The following is a 22,972-nucleotide window of genomic DNA, read 5'->3' as shown; positions in this document are numbered from 1 at the left end:
CTCTGTACAAATTTCGGTACCAAAGCAAAACACAAAAAATATGCTAAATAAAAAAAAAAAAATCACTTTTTATCACTAAAGATAAAACCAATGCCATTCTTTATACTTATTTACAATTGTGTTTAAAGTTTTTCTACAAGTAATATAATTATGAATAACAGTAAACAAGTTTCACCCAAATTTAATTTGTTTTTTAATTAATGAAATTTAAACAGTTTATTTTTTTTGGTAAATAAAGGGGATTTGCTATTAAAGGGTTAGTTCACCCAAAAAGGAAAATTATGTCATTAATGACTCACCCTCATGTTGTTCCAAACCCGTAAGACCTCCATTCATCTTCGGGACACAGTTTAAGATATTTTAGATTTATTCCAAGAGCTTTCTGTCCCTCCATTTAAAGTGTGTGTACGGTATACTGTCCATGTCCAGAAAGGTAATAAAAACATCTTCAAAGTAGTCCATGTGACATTAGAGGGTCCGTTAGAATTTGTTGAAGGATTGAAAATACATTTTGGTCCAAAAATAGCAAAGACTACGACTTAATTCAGCATTGCCTTCTCTTCCGTGTCTGTTTTGAGTGCATTCACTGCAGTGTAGTGAAATCCGGTTCGCAAACGAACCACTTGATGTAACCGGATCTTCTTGAACCAGTTCAATTTGGTTCGCGTCTCCAATACGCATTAATCCACAAATGACTGTTAACTTTTTTAATGTGGCTGACAGTCCCTCTGAGTTAAAACAAACCAATATCCCGGAGTAATTAATGTACTCAAACAGTACACTGACTGAACTGCTGTGAAGAGAGAACTGAAGATGAACACCGAACCGAGCCAGATAACGAACGAAAGATTGTATGTGTCAAGAACCGGGTTGACCGGGTACTCTGTACCACCTGTATTTAAAGAAACCTTGGTACTGTGACATTTTCATTTTTTTTGTACCCACTTGGTACAGAAGTACCGGGTCTTTTGACAACACTAGTCTAGATTTCCACTGCTGTCCACAGTCGCATGTAAATACATGTGTATTTGTGTAACAAGCACACCGTCAGAAAGGGTTTTCAGTACCATGGCGAATATTGTAGGGATGCATCAGTTGACCCGCCATAAATCGGAACCGGACGGTTTTTGCTTAAAATACGCGATCGACGATCGGCTGGTTTTTGGTCTTTTTTCGGCCGATTTTTCTGGAAGTGCGCCCGTGTGCACAGAATTCATTGTAATCGTTCGCTATGTCATTTGTGTGGAAGTATTTCGAAATCGGTGCACGGGTACTTCGTAGGACACGGGCAGCCGTTCAGCACTGGACGTGCAGAGCTACATGTCTGATGCACAGATAGCAGGAAGTGATCAGCCGTTGGTGTACTGGCACACAATTAAGAGTCTCTTTCCTGCGCGCACTAAAGCTGCGGTCCGCACCCTGAACACGAGTTGTCATGATACAAAAGGCGGAAGCAAAAATGCAAGTGAACTCTTTATTTTGAGTAGAATAAGTCACAGAGAAGTACTGGAGCTCAGGTGGGCTGGTGGTGCAGGGACTAGATGGTCAGCGTGCTGGTGAAGACAAGTGACGGTGAACATCCAGACGAGACGACGAGAATTACAAGGACAGCGAACAGGAACTAGGAACCCGATCTGACAAAGAGAGGAGAGTGTGATGAGTTTTTGTAGGTGAGTGAATTGGCAGCAGCTGGTGCGGTGAATGAGATCTGCTGGCGTGCTGATCAGTAGCAACGAGCGGTCATGCCCACTCACACACAGAACTATGGAAAGCCAAGTGGACCATAAAACGCATGCTTTTCAACGCCATATTAATTTTAAAATGCCGTTTTCATAACGCCACCAGGCGTTAAATAAACGCTGTTACGCGATAAGTTAACGCCAGACGCCACCACGTGTTAAAATAACGCCACATGCCGACAGACGTTAAATTAACGCGACACACCACTTAAGATGCAGATTTATTTACTAATCTACATGGACACACCTCTCATGGCTACAAGGACTCTATGGCAAGTCAGAGCATCCAGTTTGCAAGAGCACGGAGATGGCAAGGATAGCCCTTACAATTATAAATATAGCTTTTGTCTCATAAAGTTATCACCCCAGGAACGAATGAGTGCAAATTTGGAAATGATTTTATTCAACAGTTAAATTAATAAGAAAGTAATATTATTATTTTATTATTATATTATATTTTGAGTAGGCTATCATTTCAATTTAATAAATAGTTGGCAATAGTTCCACAAAAATAGAAATTGTTTATTTACATTTACATTTACTCAACCCAATGTTGTTTCAAACATTATGCCTTTATTGCGTTTGAGGAAGATATTTTGAAGAATGCTGATAACCAAACCATCTGTAAATATATGACTATTCAAATGCAGCTTCTGAAACAAAAGTAGAGCATATGTAATTCTAAATTAAATATAAATTAAATATAAATATACATTATTTTTTCTTTTATATTATATATATATATATATATATATATATATATATATATATTTATTTATTTATAAACATGAACTGAAATGATAATCATAGCTGAATTAAGCAGAACTGTGAAGCTGACCCCCCCCCCCCCCCCCAAAAATAGACTTATGGGAGTCCCCCCTGATATTTTGTATTAGCATCAACAACAAAGGCAAATCTGAAAAAAAATAATAATAATGCAGTTAGCATAGTAAATAAGATTAAAGAGACTGAGTATGGGAATTGAATGAAGGCAGTAAATGTTTATTGGTTCACCTCAGATCGTGAAAGCAGTTGCAGTATTGTCATTCATCATAAAAAACAGTGTAGAGAGGGCTCCCTCGGAAGAAATCCTGCAGGCGCCCCTGAACATATGGGCTTAAATTTCAGGAACACTTAATTTGCTCTATTTCTTAAAAACAAATTCAAACAAAGTCACAGCTGATCGCGGTGCATCTCCAAACAAACACACAGCTGTTTCTGAACAACGTTTTTGAATGAATCTGTATTTTTGAAAAAATCTAGCGAGTCAATGATTTATCCATCACCAATTCATAAAGAGAGTCATTTGCTTTGTTCTTAAATGAATGAACGAATCGATTAAATAAATGATTCATTGATAAGGCAGTGACATGCTGCCACCTACTGTCGGTTTCAGTTTCATTTGAAAGTGTAAATGAGTCATTTAAATCATTTAATATTTCCATTTTCAAAACTTTATATTTTAAACATTAATTTCATTACATCTGTCAGGGTTTGGCAAGGGAGGACCCAGATGCAGAATTAACAGGGGAAACAGTTTATTAACAAGTGTGAAACACAGATGATGCACTAAGACAGTCCACAATAGGGCAGGGCACACGACAGGAGAACAGGCGGATCAGAAGGAGATGGCTCCAGACTCTGTGGCAAAAGGAGACCTTGTAGCAACTCAAGAAGAAAGGGCCTGACCCAGTTGAAGGAACCCCTTGTAGGGCCACAATGGCTGTCAGGTCAGAAAAACCAGCGACCAGGGAGGATTCAGGAAGCAGGGCAGGAACCAACACAGACACAAAAGACAAAACAGGGGAGACAAGAATTTGACAGATAAAAGTAAACTTGCAAACCAATGCCTAGGGAGAAAAGAAAACTAAAAAGGAAAAACAAAAAGTAATACTAGAAATAACTGGAATTAACTGAAAACAAAAGGATAACAATTGGAAAAAGCTAGGAATAACTAACTAGAACTACAAACCAAAATAAAGAAAACGGCAACCTTGCTGAAAACTAGAAAGAAAATAAAAAGGTGGGAAAAACCCCAAAAGGTTAAAGAACAAAAACACTAAACTACAAAGACTAGAACTAGACTACACATGGGAACAAATGAAAACTAAAAAAATAAGAGGGAACCAAATAAGATGCAAAATACTGATTAAAGAGTTCTAACAAGACTAAATATCCAAGCTAGAGACTACACAAGGCACACACAAAAACGAACCAGCAAAGACCAGAGGGAAATGAGCACAATATAAAGGGAGCAGAGCACACAAGGATCAGGTGAACAATTAGACAAACAAAGGACTAAACAAGGGGGCGTGGTGATTAGAAACAAGGAGGCAGGACAAGGGGAGCACACGGCCAACTTAAACAAAGACACAACCGTGTGCTCAGGCACAAAATGAACAGAGACACATTAAACAAAGATAGGACAGACAAGACTGTCAGGGCAGGATCCTGACAGTACCCCCCCTCCAAAGGACGCCTCCTGGCATCCATCCTGGGTGGAGTAATGGGTCACAGGGTTGGTAGGGAGCCAAAATGGTACGGACTTGGGTGGTGGGTGGGAAGGGACCCATGGATGTCCAGGCCTGTAAGGAAACACGGGGTGGGACGCGAGAGGTGGAAAATGTTCCAGGGGAATGGTTTAAGGCTGACCAGGGTGGTGCCATCTTAGGGAAACTTTGCAGACCAGGACAGACAGAGGGTGGGTTAAGGGTGGGGGCATAGTTAGTGGCACCTCTACCAGCACATTTCACAGGTGAAGGTCTCCTACTGGACTGGGTATTACGGCCAAACTCCAGGGTATTCTTGGTAGGCAAGACATGACTAACAAGGGATTCGGAGGTGGCATCAACGAGAGGTTTAGGGCTCTCTGGAAGGGCCTCCTTGGACAGAACATGGACAGTTTTTGAAGGTACAGCATGAGAGATAAAGTCATCTTCTGTGGGCTTTACATGACTGACAAGACTTTCAGGGTTGGCCTCCAAGGATGCGACAAGAACTTCTTCTGTAGTGGGGGGAGAGTCTGGAGTGGGCTCTGGGGATATAACAGGGATGCTCTTAGGGGCCACTGGACCAAGTTCAAATACTGACACTGGACAGCCCTTGGGATTTGTTGAAATGCCCTCCTGGGCTGCAGGAATAGGCTCAGGAACCGACTCTTGACTCCTGCTGGGGGATGACGAACTGCCCTCTGGGGCTATGAAGATTGACCATTGAACTGTCTCTTGACAGCCCTCGGGGGCTGCTAAACTACTCTCCAGAGCTGGAACTGGCACAAAGACGGTCTCAGGAACACATCCTGTGGCTTCTAAACGGTCCTCTGGAGCCATAGCAACAGGCTGTGGGATGGATTTTTGAGTACCCTTGGGGGCTGCAGGAACAGACTCATGAACGGATTCTTGGGTTACTGATGCTGACGCTTGACTGGCCTCTGGGGCTGCAGGGACTGGGTCTTCAGGAACAAACTCCTGGACTGGTACTGAAGCGGATTCTGAAGCAGACTTTGGAATGAACTGGGATGAAGACTCTAGACTCTGATGAGGGGCTTGTGAAGATTCTGGAGGCTCCAGGGCGGAAGCATATTCAGTGCCTGAGGGGGCTGACGTCTTGAGAATGCCCTCCATGGATATAACCGAAATAGTGGGCCGTTTAGGAGTGGTCTCCATCTCAGGCCTGACATGAGTGTCGGTGACAGAGCGAGGGGGCTGCTCAGGAGTGACATCTGTTACTATAACAGGAAAAACATGCTGCTCAGAACCTGCCTCCATGGCCATAACTAAAGCATCAGGCAACTTGGAATCCAGGGTAAGTATATGAGGGGTCTCTGAACAAAGGGTTCTAGCCATCCTTGTGCGGGACCTCCTACCCTTACGTCCCCCAGGACCGGAATTTGTCATCTTGCCCACTTCTTGAGTGATTGGACTGACATAAACACAGAATTATCAAGACTCGGCATGACTGGCTTTGACTTAACTGGGACAGACTTGACAGACACCGGAACAGAGGTTGACTGGGAAACTTCTCTTAAAGCTACCTTGACGACTTCAGAAGGCTTTATTGACTCAGAAGCAGGAGCTGGCACTAAGCTACTCTCAGAGGCTGGAGCCAGCACAGAGGAGTCCATGGCAGCTGCAGCAACTTGGGCTGCCCTCTTCCTGCGGTCCCTTCGTTTCTCAGTGGGAGTCAGATGATGATCGTTGTCTTGACTCGAAGAGGGAAGGAGGGCAGGTTGATGGTCACTGCTGATATCCTCTGGAGGATTAAGGATTTGCCAGTCCTTGCGGTGATGCACATAATTAGAGAAGTCCCAGAAATTCAGTATACGCAGCTGCTCCATCTCCCATCGAGGTAAGGGGTCATCCAGAGTGAGGTTGAAGGCCTCCTTCAGGGTTGCATCATCATATTCAAGGCCCCTAGCCATAGTCCAAAAGAATTGGGCATAGGACCGTGGTTCCTGGCCCTGCTGACGAAGCAATGCCAGTGCCTGTTGGAGCGCCAATCTCCCTTCCGCAGTGGCAGGTGGAACAATTTTAATACTCATTCTGCTGGGTCCTAGAATGGCTGGTTCGTTCTGTCAGGGTTTGGCAAGGGAGGACCCAGATGCAGAATTAACAGGGGAAACAGTTTATTAACAAGTGTGAAACACAGCTGATGCACTAAGACAGTCCACAATAGGGCAGGGCACACGACAGGAGAACAGGCGGATCAGAAGGAGATGGCTCCAGACTCTGTGGCAAAAGGAGACCTTGTAGCAACTCAAGAAGAAAGGGCCTGACCCAGTTGAAGGAACCCCTTGTAGCGCCACAATGTCTGTCAGGTCAGAAAAACCAGCGACCAGCGAGGATTCAGGAAGCAGGGCAGGAACCAACACAGACACAAAGACAAAACAGGGGAGACAAGAATTTGACAGATAAAAGTAAACTTGCAGACCAATGCCTAGGGAGAAAAGAAAACTAAAAAGGAAAAACAAAAAGTAATACTAGAAATAACTGGAATTAACTGAAAACAAAAGGATAACAATTGGAAAAAGCTAGGAATAACTAACTAGAACTACAAACCAAAATAAATAAAGAAAACAGCAACCTTGCTGAAAACTAGAAAGAAAATAAAAGGTGGGAAAACCCCAAAAGGTTAAAGAACAAAAACACTAAACTACAAAGACTAGAACTAGACTACACATGGGAACAAATGAAAACTAAAAAAATAAGAGGGAACCAAATAAGATGCAAAATACTGATTAAAGAGTTCTAACAAGACTAAATATCCAAGCTAGAGACTGTACACAAGGCACACACAAAAACGAACCAGCAAAGACCAGAGGGAAATGAGCACAATATAAAGGGAGCAGAGCACACAAGGATCAGGTGAACAATTAGACAAACAAAGGACTAAACAAGGGGGCGTGGTGATTAGAAACAAGGAGGCAGGACAAGGGGAGCACACGGCCAACATAAACAAAGACACAACCATGTGCTCAGGCACAAAATGAACAGAGACACATTAAACAAAGATAGGACAGACAAGACTGTCAGGGCAGGATCCTGACAACATCGTTCTTATGAAATACATTAACGCCACCTCTAAGTCTTCTCAAAAAGTCTGTATAATCCTTAATGCAACAACAGAGTTCTGTGCCTTGCAAAGCTAAAATGTTGATGCTGATTTCATTTGACTGGTATCTTATTTTTCTGGATTGTATTTTATTAATTTAATAAAAATTAGATGGAAAATGGGATCAAAAAGGTAAAAAAAATCTAATATTGCCATATTAATTTATTTATGCTCCTAAACAAAAAAAAAATATCAAAAAAGAAATGTAAGCATAGAAGCCTTGATACTGTAACGTTAACTTTTAAAAAACTAATGGCAAACGTTTATGCAAAGTGTATTATGTACAAATCATGCAATACTGTACCACTAAATAAGAAAGGTTTTGAGGGCAAAGCTAATCAGGCCAATGAGAGACAATTAATAATCAATCTAATTTTTTATTAAATCATTCTTTCATTTCACTAATCAATCTTTATTTTTTTTTATTTTTTAATTAAACACAAAGGGGTCATTAATGATGCTTACATTATAGCATGTGCAAATTCACAAACAAAGTATATATAATTTGGCCAAAATTACAGGTACCTATATTAATATTCAAGAATGAATAAACGTACTGTTATTATAGATTACAAAGGTATTTATAATTAAATACATCCAAAAGGTCAGGACTTGCCATACATTTTCTTATTTATTTAACCGTTGTAATAATTTCCAAATTTGGACTAATTTGTGTCATTCGATAACTATATTCCCTATATCTATATTTGTAATTGCTTTATTGTAAAATAAATCAGGTATCTACTTTTGAGTATGATTTCAGTTTATCATATGTTATTATGTTTTTAAAAAGGAAGAAAAAGTACCCTCAGAAGATATTTTAGAGCCTAATTGTGTTAAATGTGAAAAAGCAAACAAAATGCAGCTTTAAATATTAATATTTAATTTAGAATTACATATGCTATACTTGTTACAGAAGCTGCATCTGAATCATTGGGTTGAGTAAATGTAACTAAACAAAATTTTTATTTTTGTGAAACTATCGCCAACTATTTATTAAATTGAAATGATAGCCTACTCAAAATATAACATAATAATAAAATAATAATATTACTTTCTTATTAATTTAACTGTTCAATAAAATCATTTCCAAATTTGCACTCATTCGTGCCTGGGGTGATAACTTTATGAGACAAAAACTATATTTATAATTGTAAGGGCTATCCTTGCCATCTTCGTGCTCTTGCAAACTGGATGCTCTGACTTGCCGTAGAGTCCTTGTAGCCATGAGAGGTGTGTCCATGTAGATGAGTAAATAAATCTGCATCTTAAGTGACGTGTCGCGTTAACTTAACGTCTGTCGGCGTGTGGCATTATTTTAACGCGTGGTGGCATCTGGCGTTAACTTAACGCGTAACGGCGCTTATTTAAGGCCGGGCGGCGTTATGAAAACGGCGTTTTAAAATTAATACGGCGTTGAAAAGCATGCGTTTTATGGACCACTTGGCCTTCCATACAGAACAACAAATACACGGGACACGAAGAAACCAGTGAATTCATGAACCGTGACACGAGTAGACCGTGAAGAGATGTTCAGATCAACTTCTCACGTATTTGATGAGAAACAAAACGGACTAAACTGTGACGAAATGAAATGTTTTTTTTTTTTTGTTTAAATTAGAACTTTAAGCGTTTGAAAAGCCAGAAGTAAATGACAGTTCTGTATAGGATGATTATTTTTATTTTACCTTAAAATTACATTGACTTAATTAGATTTAAAAATCACCTGCTGTAGCACACTGAAAAAAGTTTCATTCATCCAATTAAAACATTTTAGGGTAATGATTCACATCTATATTTTTTTAACTTGAGACATTAAGTTATTTATTTTTCATTGGCTCAAGTAAAAAAAAATATAGATGTGAATCATTACCCTAATTTTCTTTTTTTTAGTTGGATGAATGAAACACTTTGCATCTTTGTTTTATTCGCACCAACATTATTTGAATTTAACATTTTGGAATAATCTATTTATATAGCATACTTTTATTTAGTCTCACTGGACCTTTTTTTAAATTTAAAACCAAATTTAAAAACTAAAATACTGAATGCTGATTAAGAAACATCTTATTGAATGTGTGTTGATTGTGGTGTTTGGACTGTAGAACTATGCAGTTGTTGCCTTTAATTTCACATGGTTACAGTTAATCTTTAAATTTAAGGCCAGTTCTCTGTAGTTCAACCCAATTTAAAAAAAAAAGCTAAATGCTGGTGTCTGTAACATCTATGTTTGTATTGAATGTAGGCTACTTACTGTGCAGTTACTGCTGTTAATTTCAGATGGTTGCAGTTATTGTTTTCAATAGCCAAAAGCCAGTTTGGCCTATTAAATACCAAATAAACATCTTGTTTATGCACACTTTCCTTCTTTCTTGTTTGTTGCTTAAAGATAAAAAAAAATCGGAAATCGGTATCGGAATCGGCCAGTTTGCTTGTCAAAAATCGGTATCGGCCATGAAAAATCATGATCGGTGCATCCCTAGAATATTGTTACCCCCATGCATTCCTCCCTGAAACCACATATGGTTAATATGTTGGTTTTCCTAGCACGCAATAAGGACATGATAACCCAGGTCTAAATCACATAGCCTACGTTACCGATTAGGTAATATTTAGTTTATTCTCTGTATTTTCACTTAGGTCTACATGTTGTTCATGTGATAGCTTACTTAAGAATTCTTTCGTTTTTCAAATTAGAAAAAGCCATTTTCTTATTGCTTGTTTTCGTGTGATACTTTAGAACTCTTTGATTTCAATATTTGAAGTTCTTTTGGAAAACTGGGATGCCATGTCATCCGGACTAAAGAGGACAAGGATAACCAAAGTTGTTATCAGCACTCAGTTTAGAAGCCTGCATCTCTGATGGTATGGGGTTGCATGAGTGCGTGTGGCATGGGCAGTTTACACATCTGGAAAGGCACCATCAATGCTGAAAGGTATATCCAAGTTTTAGAACAACATATGCTCCCATCCAAATATCGTCTCTTTCAGGGAAGACCTTGCATTTTCCAACATGACAATGCCAGACCACATACTGCATCAATTACAACCTCATGGTTGCATAGAAGGAGGATCCGGGTACTGAAATGGCCAGCCTGCAGCAACTAGAAGCCTGTATTAGACAAGAATGGCACAACATTCCTATTCCTAAACTTAGGCAACTTATCTCCTCAGTCCCCAGACATTTGCAGACTGTTATAAAAAGAGGAGGGGATGCCACACTGCATTTTTCCCTTAAAAATGTTTTCTCGGTTTAAACATTTGATATGTCATCTATGTTGTATTCTGAATATTGATATTCGAAATTTCCACATCATTGCATTCTGTTTTTATTCACAATTTGTACAGTGTCCCAACTTTTTTGGAATCAGGTTTATATATATATATATATATATACATATACATATATACACATGATTAATTTATTAATTAATACAAAAAAAATAAATTTTGAATATTTTTTTTGGCTCCGTGAGGAGGACAAAAAAACAAATTCACATTAGAAGCATTTGATAACCAGAAAATATAATTGGGATTGTAAACATTGTACAGTTTTAATTTGATAGAAAATTTGCCAGTAGTTGCAGAAACAATCAAGTTTTAATAAAAATCAAGCCCTATGACATAAAAATTGTAGTTGAAAGGTTACAGTATAAAACGTATAGTTGTTTTTACTCTTTGATTCCTTGTTTGAATCTTAATCCTTCTTTTTACTCCAGTTCTTGCGTCTCTCCAGCACCACAGTTTCTTCTGTGGTCTTTGATATCATGAGACAACACTGGAAACTGGGTCAGCCCAACCTGGTGGTGTCAGTGGTTGGTGGTGAAGGAAGGTCAAAGGTCAAGAGCTGGGTGCGAGAGGTCTTGAGGCAGGGGCTGGTTAAAGCAGCACAGAGTACAGGTGTCGTATTCTCCCCTCACACAATATTATTCATTTATTCTTCATTCATTTTCAAATTAATTTATGCTACTTTCACGATGTTGTTACCAAGTGTTGATATCTGAGTACAAGGTTTAGATCTCCAGACATGCTTGTTTAAAGAACCTGTTAGTTGTTTTGTCCTCTTATTTGTAAAGATGTTTGTATGCCATGTGACGTTTTGTTTGTATATGTCACCTGAAATGCCTGATGAGAAAAAGAAGCACATGACCACAGTGAATTTATATAGTGACTGGCATTGCAAGCTATTACGGTATATGAATCATACATTCATCTTTATACTAACTGCAAGCCATCAAAGGCCCAGCTACCCTGACACAAATTCAAGCTGGACTGATTATTTCATCAATGTCAGGGAAGTTGCTCAACAGGTTTTTCTCAGTGTGAATATAGTCCAAAAAAAAAAAAAAAAAAAAACATTGCATTTAACAGACACTTTTAACCAAAGTCACAGGGAACTAAGCAATTTGTGAAAGAACCAATAATATTTGTAATATAGAATGCCAGATTTATTGGACAGCTAGATTAAGAAGCAAGCCTAGTACACTGCCAATTTACACATGGTTCGCCTTCAAGCATATTAGAAACACCAGATAGACATGTGAAGAACACAGATTTTCACTATTGGGTTCTTTAAATTAGATTTTGGCTACAACTGGGAGCCAGGGGAAGGAGATCATTAGGGGTGTGATGTGCTTTTTCTTTGGCTGAACTTCTTTGGCAATTAAAAAAGTTAATTTGGGATTTTGGATGTATAGGAGCGTGGATCATAACCTCAGGGCTGAGGGAAGGCATCGGCAAGTGTGTAGGAGAGGCAGTGAGAGATCACGCCACTGCAGTGTCTTCTGTCAGTTTAAATAAAGTGGTTCCTATAGGCATTGCTCCTTGGGGAATGGTACATAATCGCCAGCAGCTCGTTGACCCTGAGGTAACTCTACTTATGGTGCAGTACTAGAATACTTAACGCTAAATATTTTACCCGTGATACAAATGAACACATTGAAAATATACATTCTTCTATACCATCAATATTTGAACTTTGGTCAAAGTCGAGAACCAAAATTTTTGTATAAAATATATACAAGTACATATTTAAGAATTTTTGTTAATTGAAAAAAATATATTGTGATGTTCTATTTGAATAAATGAAGAAGTATTTGATCATATATATATATATATATATATATATATATATATACACACGCGTGTGTGTGTGTGTGTGTGTGTGTGTGTGTATGTAATATATATATATATATATATATATATATATATATACATACATACACACACACACACACACACACACAATGATAAATGTTTTATATATATATATATTCAACTTAAATCTGACAAAGCATCTGTAATATGGTTTGCTATAAATAACATGCAGAACAAACTGGGTTCAACTAATATATGTTTCTGTTGATGGATGCGCATTCTGGATTCCCAGACATTAAACTCATTTAAGCTTTGTCAGTTTAAACATTTAAGAGCCAAAGGATGCGTGTGCAGTGAACAGTGAACCCGCGCCTCAGAACGCGCACAAATATAAGCGCTCTCTGATGAATTGTGTTTAAATGGACAAATTCACACAAAGATTGTCAAAATGTCCGTTTTGGTAAGTATCCTACAGCATAGCCGCCTGAACACAGGCCTACTGTATCAGAGCATTCTCTTAAAGTGACAGTCTTTCTATTAATCGAACAGCAACAACAAAGAAATCACTCACTGCTCTTGATTAAAAAGCTTTTATAACTTTATTAAAGAACCATCTTTAAGTTATACAGTCCAATATGAAATGCTGTTTTACATTTGATTACTTTATTCAATTTCTGTACCTTAAAACTTATGCTAGACCTGCCAAAAAAAAAAAAAAAAACCCTGAAAATCACTGTTTATTGTTATATATACACCTACATACACATACATGTATACATTTTGCAGATGGTTCACGGTCTCTCTCTTTCTCTTAGGGAAGTTTCCCTGCTAAGTATTTTGTCCAAAGCACTTCACGTGGCACTTACTCTCTGGATAATAACTACAAGGCTTTCCTTCTGGTGGACGATGGGACCGAAGGACGTAAAGGTGGGGAGTTCGGTTTCAGAGGCCGTCTGGAGGATTACATTTCACGTCAGCGCCCAGGTACAAAATTAAACTGAATTGCACTCTGCTCTTCATAAGCAGGATCCAGAAATGTTCATGTTACAATTGTGTTTAATATAATATAGTAGGTCGACAACCAGAATGATTAATACCGCCGCGTGTCCCGTCGCCGCAGGGTCGTGGCGTTAAATGCAAGTCAGTCACGTTTATAAATCATTCGCGAATTTACTGCCAGGTGTCGCAAAGGGACGGATTGCGAACTGAATGTAATTGTAAAATGTTGGTTTGTAAACAATGATGAAAGGAAGACATAAAACAACAATAACATTATAACATCCTTAAAAACCATAAACAAATACGGTGAGTTAATTTCAAAACGTGGGATACAGTCTACTCATCAAAAATTTAAAGAAAGACCTACAGAAAGGCTATTATGCATGCTATTGTTATTAAACAGTCGTTACATATATATATACATATATATACAGTGGGGCTCGAAAGTTTGGGCACCCCTTGCAGAATCTGTGAAAATGTGAGTAATTTTCAAAAAATAAGAGAGATCATACTAAATGCATGTTATATTTTATTTAGTACTGTCCCGAGTAAGATATTGTACATAAAAGATGTTAACATTTAGTCCACAAGACAAAAAAAATGCTGAAATTATTAAAACCCCACTCAAAAGTTTGGGAACCCTTGGTTCTTAATACTGTGTGCTGTTACCTGATGATCCACGACTGTCTTTCTGTTTTCTGATGGTTGTGCATGAGTCACTTGTTTGTTCTGAACAGTTAAACTGAGCAGCGTTCTTCAGAAAAACCTTGTAATGGGGCTGTTCTGGGTGGGGATTGAACCCGGGTCTGTTGCGTTCAAAGTCAAGTTAATGTATTGAGCTAATGCCCCACTAAATGAATCCAAGTGCAGGGATGATCAAACGGCAAGGAGTCATGGATCTTCAACAAAAGACAATCTTTACTAATAAAAAGTGCAACAAAACAAGCCGAGCTTCAAAGTAACAGTACAAAGAAAAATAGACACAAGGGTCCAAAGACTTAAACTTAAACTTTAACAGACTTAGCTTGCAACAGGTAAAACAGCCTCAAGACTGAACAATAAGGCATGGCACAAACACACTTAAATAGGGCAAGATACAGGTGTGATGCATCAGGCATAATGAGTGGTTGAGTTCAGCAGGAGTCTGGTGAGAGACGCCACCTGCCGACCAGGAGGAAAATAGCAGTCCAGTTAAGGGTTCCTTACAGCCTTAATATATTCCACGCTCAAGCAAATGCATTAAGTTTGCCACAAAGCACAGGCAGAAGTAGTCTAATAATTGTGAAAACGGAGACATTAACTATTTATTCATAAACAAATGTTTTCTTGCCAGCTGCAAGATGAAATTCATGGTGCTGGCTCTCTCCACATGGACCTGCCTTTAAAGAGATATGCAACCTTCACAGATTACATAATACTTTCATTTTGAATTGATTCATTTGATTTGTCAATTAATGGAGCTCTTTTTTTAAATTGTGTCCACTTTGTTGAATATAATGAAAGAACTTTTAACGTTTAAAGAGTTTAAACGTGAGGATGTTTTATTAATCAGTCCATTCTTTAGAGTTTCAATGATTTAGCTAAATCGTGCAGGTTTAATTTATTCGTTTCTTTCTTTATATAGTAAATTATTTATTATTATTATTATTAAATTATTATAATAGTAAATTATTTATAAAACACGCAACAATTTCTTAATCAGTGTACAGACAAATATATATTTCCCAAAGAAGTTATCTGTCAAAATATAGGACAGGTAACGAATAACAAAGCAGTGCGTGACCAAAATGCATTCTGTTTTATTAAAGGAATTTTAAAATATAAATTCAAATATAGGCCTAATATGTGAAAACATTGACATTTTGCATATTAATCCATGTAGCCTAGCTCACTAAAATAGGCTACCACTTTTAATGCTCCGATTAGAGTAAGTATTAGCACAAGCTCATAGGCTTGACATTTATCCTGCTTGATTTCGTTCTAAGAAATGTACATAACTTTAAGTAGCCTGATAAACTTTAATCTGTGAATATTAAATATTTTAACTACAGTGTTTTTCTTTAATTTTCCCCGACTGCAGCTATCAAATGTAACACATTGTTGAGGCAAAACTAATCTATTTGCGAAAATGTGCTTTCATGTGCTTGTTTGATAACTTGTTTTTAAGGCGCCACTCAGCGGTCAAAAGCTGCAAATGCACTTTGCAGACACGGTGCTGGCGGCACTCGTGGCGATAGGTTGGTAGGTTGGCCACCTACTGTATTACTGATGTACAGTTGACTTTACATTGCTAGGTTTCATTGCAGTTATTTAACTGAACAGACTTGTTACAGGCTAACCAGCAAACATTGACATTTGTTTAACAAGGGAGAGGTTTTGGCCACCTAAAGGTCATTTTGAGCTATTGCAAGAGAAGACAAAGCTTTAAGTATAAAGGCAAAAAAGCTTATCAAATGAAATATTAACCATATTCAGTGAAAACTAATATATTTATAGTGTTTAATATGTATAATCACATTATGTGTTTTATGTATTTTATGATAAGATCACTTTAATGAAAGCAACAAGGATTTCATTCTCACTGCGGTTGCTTAAATATGTCATCTCAGCAGGCAGTGCAAGCATTGACATTCCTGTTCTGAATATGCTGATATCTGGAGAAGTTTCCATGGTGGAGGTGAGCAGATTACAATTATATTAAACAAAACTTCCTCTATCCTACATCTGAAAGGTATATTTCACCCCAAAAAATAAGATTTGCTATTAATTTACTCACCACCAAGGCCATTCAAGAGGTAGGTGACTTTTTTCTTTAGCAGAATAGTAAAGAAGATTATGAGCTGAAACCACAGCCCCATATAATGCAGGTCAGCAGATACCAGCACTTTAGAGTCAAAAAAGCATATACAGAAAAGACTAAATGAATACCTATGGTTCCTGATGATATATTGAGGTCTTTTGGTCTGTGCAAGAAACTGAACATTATTTAAAACATTATTGCCTGTAATCCACAGCCTCAAGCAAACGGTCAGGAGTGACGGCTGGCTGACGAACAAATACATTTTTTTGAACTGGTTATTTTTTAGAGCCCGACCAATATGTTTTTTTTTTCTTCCCATTAGTGTGTAAAAAGTTGGGACACTTTTTTGAATAAAGTGTGAATAAAAACGCATGCAATGATGTGGAAGTTTCCAATTTCAATATTTTATTTAGAATACAACATAGATGACATATCAAACGTATCATTGTGTCATTTTAAGGGAAAAATAAGTTGATTTTAAATTTCATGGCATCAACACATCTCAAAAAAGTTGGGACAAGGCCATGTTTAACACTGTGTGGCATCCCCTCTTCTTTTTATAACAGTCTGCAAACATCTGGGGACTGAGGAGACAAGTTGCTCAAGTTTAGGAATAGGAATGTTGTCCCATTCTTGTCTAATACAGGCTTCTAGTTGCTCAAGTGTCTTAGGTCTTCTTTGTTGCATCTTCCTCTTTTTAATGCACCAAATGATTTCTATGGGTTAAAGGTAGCTGCTCGCATTTCAGCCTGTCTGAGTGACATTTCTAGCTGGATGAATGACCATCACCTTCAGCTTAACCTTACGAAGACAGAACTCCTGGTGATTCCAGCTAACCCTTTGCTTCATCACAACTTCTCTATACAGCTGGGTTCGTCAACCATTACTCCTTCAAGGACAGCCAGAAACCTAGGAGTTGTGATGGATCATCAGTTAAGCTTCACAGACCACATTGCTACAACGACCCGGTCCTGCAGATTTGCCTTATGCAACATTAGGAAGATTAGACCCTTCCTGTCAGAGCAAGCCACCCAACTTCTTGTCCAAGCTCTTGTTCTCTCCAGACTGGACTATTGTAATGCTCTCCTGGCGGGCCTTCCTGCATGTACTGTCAAGCCTCTGCAATTGATCCAGAATGCAGCAGCGAGGGTTATCTTCAATGAGCCAAAAAAAGCTCACGTTACTCCTCTCCTCACCAGGTTACACTGGCTACCAGTAGCCGCTCGCATCAAATTCAAGGTACTGATGCTTGCCTACAAGACGACCACTGGCACTGCACCAACATACCTAAACACACTGGTTAAATCTTATATACCCTCCAGAAGTTTGCGCTCTGCAAGTGAACAACGCCTTGTGGTGCCATCCCAAAGAAGTTCAAAATCACTCTCACGGACCTTTTCCTGCCCAGCTGGTGGAATGACCTCCCAATCTCAATTCGTACAGCTGAGTCTTTACTCATTTTCAAGAAACATCTAAAGACTCATCTTTTTCGCCAGCACTTAACCAACTAATACTAGCACTTTTCCTTCTTTTCTTGTCTTTTCATTAAAAAAAAAAAAAAAAAAAACACCTGGCTATTCATTCTGTACTAGACTAACTGAGACTTGTCATGGCACTTGTATACTGTTGTTGTTCTCTTGTTGACCTGACTGCTTCTATTGTTCTCATTTGTAAGTGCTTTTGATAAAAGTGTCTGCTAAATGATTAAATGTAAATGTAAATGTAGATCTGTACTGCAGGCTGGCCATTTCAGTACCCGGATCCTCCTTCTACGCAGCCATGATGTTATAATTGATGCTGTATGAGGTCTGGCATTGTCATGTTGGAAAATGCAGGGTCTTCCATGAAAGAGACGATGTCTGGATGGGAGCACGTGTTGTTCTAGAACTTGGCAACTGCACACAGTGCCGAAGCTACCAGTTCCTGGTTTAAGGACCATGGTATCCCTGTTCTTAACTGGCCAGCAAACTCGCCTGACCTTAACCCCATATCAAATCTATGGAGTGTTGTGAAGAGGACGATGCGATACCAGGCCCAAGAATGCAGAAGAGCTGAAGGCCACTATCAGAGCAACCTGGGCTCTCATAACACCTGAGCCACAGACTGATTGACTCCATGCCGCACCGCATTACTGCAGTAATTCAGGCAAAAAGAGCCCCAACTAAGTATTGAGTGTTGTACATACTCATACTTTTCATGTTCGTATTTTTCAGTTCCATCCTTTCTTTGTATTTGTCTTAAAGGTACAGGTTGTAGGACCTGCCACTAGAGGGCGCACTACCAAAACAATAACAATCTAGTGGTTTGATGACGCTAAGAAGGAGTGTGGAATGATGGGATTCTCCCTTCATTATCTTTTAATGTGACCACGCTGAACGCTCTATTCAGATTCTAATGTTTACTAAGTGCGTGACTTGAATATGCCCACACAACAGAAGACAATGCAGCGAGACTGTTCTTCAAGTTTTTTATTTTACTGTTTGCTTTGCAATGAGAGGAATAAGACATAATTCACCTCAAAAAGATGTGATGTGGTTGAGGATTTGATATTTGAATTTCCTCAGAAAAAAGAATGAAGCACCTTATTCAGCAGAGATCATAAACATGAGCAAGTCTCTTTTTATTTATTTATATACTTGTACTAGTTTTCACATAACGTGTAAACATTTTACTAGTTAGACTTTTTCCAAAATTTAATTCCTGACTAAATGTATAATCAAGTGAAATATTATGAAGTTTCAATAACAATATACAATACTATACCATTCAAAAGCTTGATATAAATAATATAAATGTAACAAATAAATGTAACTGTAACAAATGTAACACAGTGCTGTTCTTTCAATTTAACCCCCCTAAAAAACCTGAATATAATGTTTTCGACATTAATAATAATAATAATAATGATAATAATAATAACAATAAATGGTTTTTTTTTGTTGTTGTAGAAAATACGATTGTTAAAAGGATTTCTGAAGGATTGTGTGACTGGAGTAATGATGCAAAAATTTCAGTTTGAAAGTCAGCTTTGATTGTTCTAATAAACTGTTTAACTGCTCCCCCAAGTGGATATTTAATTATGTTGTGGGATAATTAAATATATTCTAAATAAACTACAAACATAAAATTATATAGATTTATTTTGTCCTCACATTCTTTCTTGTAACTCCTCACTCACAGTGGCACAGATGACTGAGAGGCTCATTATGCAGCTCATTATGCGGGTCTTTGTCTTCTCAGGTTTAAATCCATAGACTATATAAAAAGTGTAAATCACAATGATATTCTTGATAGTTGACGCTTACTCGCATATGACTTTTACCAACAAAAAGTGTCTTAGAAAATGTAAATCAATATATTGTTTTCTGTAAGTGAGTAAACAAGATGATTTTCACATAATTTAGAAAGAAAAATTCTATGCTACAAGTTTCAGTTCTCAAAAGTCCTGGGAACCAATGTTCTGTATGTGTTTTATTGCCTTATTCAAGTGATTTAACATTTTTAGTTTTTCACTAACCACGCATAACTTTTTTTCTCAAAAACACAATCATGTACATGCATGCTGCTCACATATTATTATAGCCCAGTTTGTGCTGATTACAGAGAGATTAGACATTAGCCATTTAGATGTGTATAAGAAACTGAAAAAAGCACAAATGTCAGGACATGACAAAACTTCTCCAGGCCCCAAAAATACCCTTAGACTCCAGAGGGTTAATGACATAATTTTCATTTTTGTGTGAACTAACCCTTTAATGTCTACTGTTTCACAGTCAACACATGGCTTTTTGGCTAGATTTAAAACAAGGGTTAAGGGTTGACGCTGCTGACGTACGAAGCTGTTGACGTATTATTTTTGTTATTGGGAAACATGTCAGAAAACATGTCAGCAGCATCGTACGTCAGCAGCGTCACTCCAGAAGAGAAGACCATGCTGAATAAAGTCGTAATTTTTGTTATTTTTGGACCAAAATGTATTTTCTATGCTTCAACATATTCTAACTGAGCCTCTGATGTCACATGGACTATTTTGATGATGTTTTTATTACCTTTCTGGCAAGGTTATAATCGTTAACAAAAACGAACGAAAAAAAAAAACTAGGTGGGAAAAAACAGTCGTTTACTAAAATAAAAATATAAACAAGGCATTACAAAAAAACGATAACTAACCAAAACTGTAATGTGTGTTTGGCAAAACTAACTGAAATAAAATAAAATTATAGATTAAATGTCCTTTGTCAATGTCTTTCATAGAGCAAGTAATTTTCAGCTGCATTTCCTTTCCCTGCATCTCTTACTCACTCACGCGTCTCTCTCACGTACACGCGTGCGCACACACACACACACACACACACACACTGTTCAAACTGTATATTCTGTGGTCCTACATCTAACCCTAACCCTCACAGGAAACTTTGTTCATTTTTACTTTCTCAAAAAAACTCATTCTGTATGATTTATAAGCATTTTGAAAAATGGGGACATGGCTTATGTCCTCATAAGTCACCCTCTCCTTGTAATACATGTGTCATACCCATGTCACAAATTTGTGTCCTGATATGTCACAAAAAAAGAACACTCACACATACACACACACACACACACACACACACACACAAACACACACACACACACACACACACACACACACACACACACACACACACACACAGCCCCTCCCAGCTACAGTCTATAGTTCAATGTTGAAAGCAAGTTTGCGAAAGGTTGGCATCTCGCGAACACCTTTACACAATCACACATTAAAAAGTGGTATAAAATATTTTTAATTCTGAATATAATTTTGTGAGTGTGTTAATGTCGACCCGAGAAGCGATTCCTACTTCAGAAAGTTAACTAGGCGCAAGTTTGAGATAAAATGCACTTGGGATGTCGATGTCAAAACAGCTGTGATTCCAGTAACGTTAAGGAATAATTGACGACGGGCTGTTGAATTATTAGAAAAATAATGCTGATTTGTTTGGTTTTTGTACTCAAATCGTTATTGTGGGTAGGACTATTTCTTCCGCATCTCATCCAACGCCTCTTTTGCTGGTTTTACAATGTCATTTTAAAGCTGGTGACAGAGGCTTAAGCGAGAGAAATAGAGAGAGAGCTTGTGTGAATTAGACTGCAGCAGCATCTCTAAACAGCCCTGTTATTACCTTGCTAATGAGAAATGTCGTGTAATTTTGGAAAATATTGTGTCATGTTGTTGTTTTTGTTAGTCCAGTTATTTCCGTCATTACAGTTTTACTATGCGATGTAATATGGAACTGTAATGCGGTCAAGAGAGCTGCCTGGAACTGCGTTCGCCTTGCTTTTCCCAGAAAATAATGTCACACCTCAGAACGTTCATCAGCCAATGCACACTCACTCACGCACACACACACACACAAAAAAATTAAGCTGTATTTAAAGTTTTCTTTTTATTTGTTATTTGTCATGTTCTTTTCTCAGATTGAGCTTCCTGACAATCTGACAGAAATGTCTTGTTGTGGCTCAAAAATGGGTTGAATACATGCAGTTCATGTATGTCTTCTTTAGACTGTTGGCTCTTTAGGTTTTTTTTACTGGCACACGTCACTTTCACATTTTACACTTACTGCAGAGTGTTGAGACTGTTTTTTAGATTTGTGCCCATATGTACATTTTATGTACTGGTTTTATTTTTGAATTAATATTTTCTAAATTGTATGATGTTTTTGTTGAGTTATTATTACACATTAATTTTTTTCTGACCTTTTTTAATCTTGCTCCTGACAAATAACCCAAATTACTACAAAAAAAGACTAAAACTAACACTAAAACTAATAAAAACTAAACTAAAACTAAGCATTAAAAAAAAATTTAAACTAAACTAGCAAACCCACTTGAAAAGCTAATTAAAACTAAACTGCATTTGAAAACAAAAAATCTAAACGAAATAAAAATAAAAACTAATGAAAATTGCAAAACTATAATAACCTTGCTTTCTGTACATGGACAGTATACCGTACATACATTTCCAATGGAGGGTCAAAAAGCTCTCGGACTAAATCTAAAATATCTTAAACTTTGTTCCGAAGATGAACGGAGGTCTTATGGGTTTGGAACGATGCAAGGGGGAGTCATTAATGACATAATTTTCGATTTTGGGTGAACCAACCCTTTAACGCGTTAAAACATGGGTGAACAAAGATTCCGTTACATTATTTTACAGTAGCTAAAAATCCCATTATAATATGACAGACTTGCCCTGCATGTGTTGCAGTTCACTGTATTTTCCTTTTCCAAAGTGTTTCCTTTCCAAGTGTTTCCAATTTCAAGCAATTAAAAACCATCATGGTGAGCAGTGCGCATCTGAAGTGTCTCTGCTGAAAATAATACATTATATATTGGCTCTAAGATATCGGCTAAATTCTCTTATCGGTTCCATAACGATAACAGAAACATTAACATTTATCAGCCGATATCAATATGGTGGCCAATATATCGTGCCTCTCTAATGTAAAATATTAGAGTTACATAATATTATTGGGTTCTCCAGTAATATATCTGTGTACAGTATGTGACAAAATTGCGTAAACCAGTTTGGGGAAAAGAATCAGATTCATGAGGCTGTGGATTACAGGTAACAATGTCATAAAGAATGTTGAGTTTCTTGTACAGACCAATTGTTTTGCATCATAATACCTCAATATATATTGTCAGGAGTCACATGTATCAATTTTGTCTTGTCTGTGTATGA

General features: G+C 37.7%; 1 protein-coding gene across 4 annotated transcripts in view; it reads left to right on the top strand.

The window, feature by feature from the left end:
* LOC132121972 (transient receptor potential cation channel subfamily M member 4-like) overlaps window positions 1–22,972 on the top strand; it is a 100,833-nt gene that overhangs the window by 16,903 nt on the left and 60,958 nt on the right. For 2 of the 4 annotated variants that reach the window (XM_059531746.1, XM_059531747.1), the window contains exons 4-7: window positions 11,069–11,249; window positions 12,047–12,216; window positions 13,262–13,430; window positions 16,058–16,122. In XM_059531746.1, coding sequence (XP_059387729.1) covers window positions 11,069–11,249; window positions 12,047–12,216; window positions 13,262–13,430; window positions 16,058–16,122 — 585 coding nt within the window. Of the gene's footprint in view, window positions 1–11,068; window positions 11,250–12,046; window positions 12,217–13,261; window positions 13,431–16,054; window positions 16,123–22,972 lie in introns of all 4 variants that reach the window. The other 2 variants (XM_059531743.1, XM_059531745.1) reach the window with 1 other exon arrangement.

This window comes from Carassius carassius, chromosome 40 (assembly GCF_963082965.1).
Source record: "Carassius carassius chromosome 40, fCarCar2.1, whole genome shotgun sequence".
Lineage (NCBI taxonomy): Eukaryota > Metazoa > Chordata > Actinopteri > Cypriniformes > Cyprinidae > Carassius > Carassius carassius.
Note: the sequence above shows the minus strand (reverse complement) of the source record. Positions and strands in the feature narration are given on the sequence as shown.